Source organism: Chelmon rostratus, chromosome 10 (genome assembly GCF_017976325.1).
Source record: "Chelmon rostratus isolate fCheRos1 chromosome 10, fCheRos1.pri, whole genome shotgun sequence".
NCBI lineage: Eukaryota > Metazoa > Chordata > Actinopteri > Chaetodontiformes > Chaetodontidae > Chelmon > Chelmon rostratus.
The window spans coordinates 18,787,327-18,792,074 of NC_055667.1; the positions used below are offsets into that span (position 1 = coordinate 18,787,327).

Sequence of the window (4,748 nt, forward strand, 5' to 3'; positions counted from 1 at the left end):
CAGCTTCGTCCACCAGGCTGTCAGGATGCTGAACTCTCTCCCTGCCCTCCCCCTCCTCCACACAAACACTCAACCTGGACTATAACTCCCTGCGTTGAGGTGCGTCATGGCGGCCATGACGCACCTCAAAGTGATGATCTCACCTAATTCCAAGTCCTGACTGGTTCTTTCAGACTGGCCGTTTGGCGATGGAAGCCTGAGGACAGATTGACTGTTGCCCTCAGTGCCCGGCAAAACCCCCTCCAAATTAAAGAGATGAATTATGGGCCTCTGTCAGAGATAGTATCTCATGGGATACCATGCAGGTGGCCCACATGATGCACGAACAGTTCAGCAGTCTCTTTGGCAGAGGGGAATTTTGGCAGGGTGACAAAATGGGTAGCTTTGGAAAGGTTTTCCCCTGAGCACAAACAGAGCAGGCGGCAACATACTCCCAGGTGTCTGCCACCATCCTAGGCCACCAGAAATGTTGCTTGAGTACCCTCAAGGTTCAATTGTCACCGGTGTGTCAGGCAAACCGGGACTTGTGGGCCCACTGCAGAACCTGGGAACAGTTGTTTCACCTTTGTACCCCCCCCCCCACACACACACGCACACACACACATGTATTTAAGTCCATGTTTTCTGTTTTCAAGGATTACTGGTTAATGAAATGCTAATTGCAAAATATTATATACATATACATTCTCTTGTTATGACAAACATGTTCACCATCAGAAATGGCATGGTGCTTCATGATATGTATGTAGTGATATGTAGTTCACAGCCTTCATTCAAACAAAAATCACAAGAAGACACACTCCACACCCCTGCTGTCACATGAGAGCCAAATATATTTTGATATTTTTTTCAGAAATGCCACACATCCAGTCAATCATGATAAGCCTCCGCATATACACAGTCTGTCCCCTCCTGTTCAGACGACAGTGCGAAACTGAAGTGTAGGATCCTTCATCTTCTTCTTGTAGTCTTCATCAAACTCTTCACTCTGGGCCACAGTGAAATGGTTCTTCCAGTCACCAACCTTCCCTGCAGAACCACAGAGAATCAGTCAGGTATTTTAGCTAAAGGTGGAGATCTGATTTTTTTTCACGTGCATTTGGTTATGAAGGCATCAAGTTACCTTTTCTCATGAAAGGAGATATTTTGAAATCCATAGCTGGGACAGTAGAATAGTTGGCCATGTCGTTCTTTTTCATGTTATCAAACTGCACTCCACTTGCAATTTGTTTCTTCTCCTCCACTGAATGAGACAAACCAAGAAAACAGCAGAGTTTGTCTATTTCCCGTCCAGTATCCTGGAAACACAATGGTCACATATCATCATTGTGTTATTACCACCTAGAGGAGACCTTTAGGAAAGGAGCCTCCACAGGAAGAACCCACAAAAACTACTGACGTACTTCAACCATATCTTCAAAGAACATGTAATGGAGGTTTGAGTAAGTCTGTTTCTTCTTCCACCAGCCGTTCACATGGTCATACCAGGGTCCAAACACAACTGAAGCAACAGAACAATACATGAAAACACATTAACAGTGTTCAGTACAAATCTGTGTGTGTCTGTTCCAACAAAAACAACTCTATTATTATTGTATTTCATACTCTTTCCCTCTTTGAATCTGTGGAGGTAGCTGCTCCAGTCTCCAGGATCTGGCTGAGCCTTGTTCATGCGCTCAAAATGAAAATAAGAGACCACGTTGTCTTTGGCATTGCGGGCCACGTAGATCATCTACAGAAGAAAAAAAAACCGAAATAACTGAGATCCATGTTAAAGGACACATAGAATAGAATAGTTAGAATATCATTCTAACACAAATCTGAGTATTTGTTGTAAGTGGAGGTAGAAACGCTTTAAATTCTACTGCTTCTCTTTGTCATCATTCAGTCTTATGAATGATGTGCGTCCTTAATGCTGCTGAAGTTACTTTTTCCTCTATTACATCATCTTGTGATCATACGTTGATATCATGCAAATCACACACAAACTACTGACCCTGCAGTTTTGCTCCCAAAAGGACTTCGGCACAAACTGGACTGGAAAATGAGTTTTAATGAGCCGTGGAGAGGTGGGAAGGTTGTTCGCCAGTTCAACTCCTACATGAAGAGACAGAGAGAAAGCACATCCTGTAAAGTGTTAAGTAGTTTTTTTTTCCTGTCATAGTGCAGTAAATGCAGTGTCTTTTTAAGAAACATAATACTAATGAGAAGCATAAGAACGCTTAAGATACATTGATCGATAAAGTTTATTGAAGTAAAAGGTTAGAATTAACCACACAGTACACTATAAGTTACATAAGATGAAGTGTGTTTGATCATCTGTTGAACCTGTTTCCTCAGCTGACTTCACAATCTCCAAGAAAGGTACTCTTTCATAAATTGGGATGGATGTCTGACGCTCTGGGGCTGTCTGGCCAAAATACAGCAGGTCAAGGATGTAGGAGACCCATGTGGTTCCTTCAAGAAAGACAGAGAGAGGGGAAAAATGATCCAACCCCTCACCTCTATACACACAATACGGGCTGTAAAGCTTTTATATTGACTCTTCATGTGGACTAACCAGCTTTGGGGTATGTTGCAATAAGTATATCATCTGGCCTGGCTTGAAAGTTTTGAACGTTCTCCCAGTTGTCAGTGAAATAATGTATCATTGAGACTCCATGGAAATCAAACAGTTCAGATCGAGGAAAATCCATCTTTAAAAAAAGAAAAGAATCAAAACATACAAAACACATGATCATTGTTTGAGAGTAATCAAACTGCAGTAATCTGATTGTGTGGAAAAAATGCAAACATCACTGTACCTTGTCCGGATCAGCAGACATTCTGATCGTTGCTGGTTTCTCACTGTATTTCTGACACTCTTGTCCTCTTGTAACTTTTCTCAGGCAAGCAGGCGATATTCATACCTCTCTTCACTTGTTGCATAACACTGTCTAGCTTTTCATTGCAGGTTCAGTTATGGACGTGATAGCTGAAAGTCCAGCTCCTCCCTGTCCTTCCAGATTTCCCAGGCTATTACCCGCAGACATGTTTAACCATTGTGAAGTTAAAATAGTCTTTAAACAGTTTGAAAGCTTTGGACTTGAACATAATGTGAGCACATTTAAACAATGTCAGCCACTTGGGAAGTGACTCCACAGTGAATGGTTTCAACTCAAAACATAGGCCATGCTTTCTCTTTCAAAAGATCCACACCTGTGTTCTGGCATATTACAGAACAGCATTTCTACAGTGTCCTGAATTCCCTTTTCCCCCATTTGTGTAGATAAAGAGTCTTGGCCCATTTTCAAAAATCCTCATGCAAGCATGTTACCCAGCCAATGTACAGCTGTGGATATGTCAAACCCTTTTAGTGTCGCTTGCACATTATTTTGAGAAGGATTTATTGAGTTGCATGCCACATTTAGAACACAAGTAAAACTGGCAGATTTGTTTCAAAAAGTTCCAAGTCACCATAAAGGAGGGAGAACAAGAACAAATTCACATCTTTTCCTTGCAATCTGAAATACCTCAACCCATTCTCATTAGCTAAGTATAACATGTTTATTATGCATTTGTGGCGAGCGAGGGAGCAACGGGATTGGGGGTTGAGTAGAAGTATGAGAGTTTCTGGTCAGATTGTACACTAAACCGACAACGCCACCTGGGGAATTTCACCCCAGGAAGTAAGTTTCAACAAAGCTCATCTTTAAGGCACACAGTTCATTTTACTCAAAACGGCAGACACGTTCCAATCAAACATACATGTTCTTTATTTTGACAAATTAATTTAAAACACTTAAAAACACCACTCACACAGGGACAAATCAACAGGGGGGAACTAATTTAAAGCTGAGGCTTACCGGGGTGCGTGGGCTACTGACTGATGCAGAGAATCCCCAACCAAAAATATAAACACCCAAGCACACGTGACAGCCACACACAGCACACACTCAGTGAGGAGACCCAGAACCCAGGGAAGCACAGCACACGAGAAGGGGGGGACCCCGCCACCAGGATACCACCACCACCACCGGACCTCAGCAACTAGAGAGGAAAACAAAAGGAAATTAGTGGGGTCACAACAAAATTCAATGAACAGAAATAACCAAAACTTATATACAAATCAGCAACTAAAATATACAAACTACTAACCACAAATGAAAGAAATAAAGACAAATACTGGAAGAATAGCCCTTTGCCCAACCAAAATATCAAAACCAAAGAAATTAAATAACTAATTAAGCAAACAGAGAAACTGAATAAAGTAATGAAAACAAAAATGAAAGAAAATGTGGAGAAGATCTAACCCCACTATTCAGTCACTACATTAAAATAGGTGCGTTAAATGCCAATTAAAACCTTGGTGCAAAACAGAAAGCATTGCACCAAAAGCGACACATAAAATAAGGAAAACAGAGCTGCAAACAAAGCAGTGGTCAAAGCAGCAGTACGACAAGCAGCAGTACAGAGACAAAAAGAGTGGAGACAAAGCGGTAAGACAAAGCGTGGTACGAAGACAAAACAACAGTAGCCCCCTGTAGCTGTGGCAATGTGTCCCTTTAAATCCGGCGCACAGGATCAGCTGATGCCGAAATCACTTGCGCATGGTTCGGCAAACGACGCTCATACAGTCTTGGGCGGCTGGGATCGTTAGCAGGGTTGGCTGGATATGACACACCAAAGAAAGAGGGAGATAATCGCGCAGCTACTGGCGTTCACCTACAATCAAGCAATTATTAGCCGCTGTCATGACTAGCAGTTTA

At 42.1% G+C, this 4,748-nt stretch overlaps 1 protein-coding gene across 1 annotated transcript; it reads right to left on the reverse strand.

The window, feature by feature from the left end:
* Positions 1–887: 887 nt before the first annotated feature.
* On the reverse strand, positions 888–2,900 carry LOC121612231 (cytosolic sulfotransferase 3-like). The gene is made up of 8 exons (XM_041944969.1): positions 2,805–2,900; positions 2,561–2,696; positions 2,329–2,457; positions 1,997–2,097; positions 1,606–1,732; positions 1,404–1,501; positions 1,124–1,298; positions 888–1,029 (listed from the first exon to the last, which is right to left on the reverse strand). The coding sequence occupies exons 1-8, from the start codon at positions 2,823–2,825 to the stop codon at positions 917–919; spliced, it is 900 nt and encodes a 299-aa protein (XP_041800903.1). The 5' UTR covers positions 2,826–2,900; the 3' UTR covers positions 888–916.
* Between the last annotated feature and the right edge of the window lie 1,848 nt (positions 2,901–4,748).

What these genes read in the sequence shown, in the direction of transcription:
- LOC121612231 (XM_041944969.1), bottom strand. Translation starts at nt 2,825, where the DNA reads ATGTCTGCTGATCCGGACAAG. An exon ending in TGTCTGCTGATCCGGACAAG is followed by an intron (nt 2,697 to 2,804) that starts GTACAGTGATGT and finishes CTTTTTTTAAAG; the next exon opens with ATGGATTTTCCTCGATCTGA. An exon ending in CAGATTCAAAGAGGGAAAGA is followed by an intron (nt 1,502 to 1,605) that starts GTATGAAATACA and finishes CTGTTGCTTCAG; the next exon opens with TTGTGTTTGGACCCTGGTAT.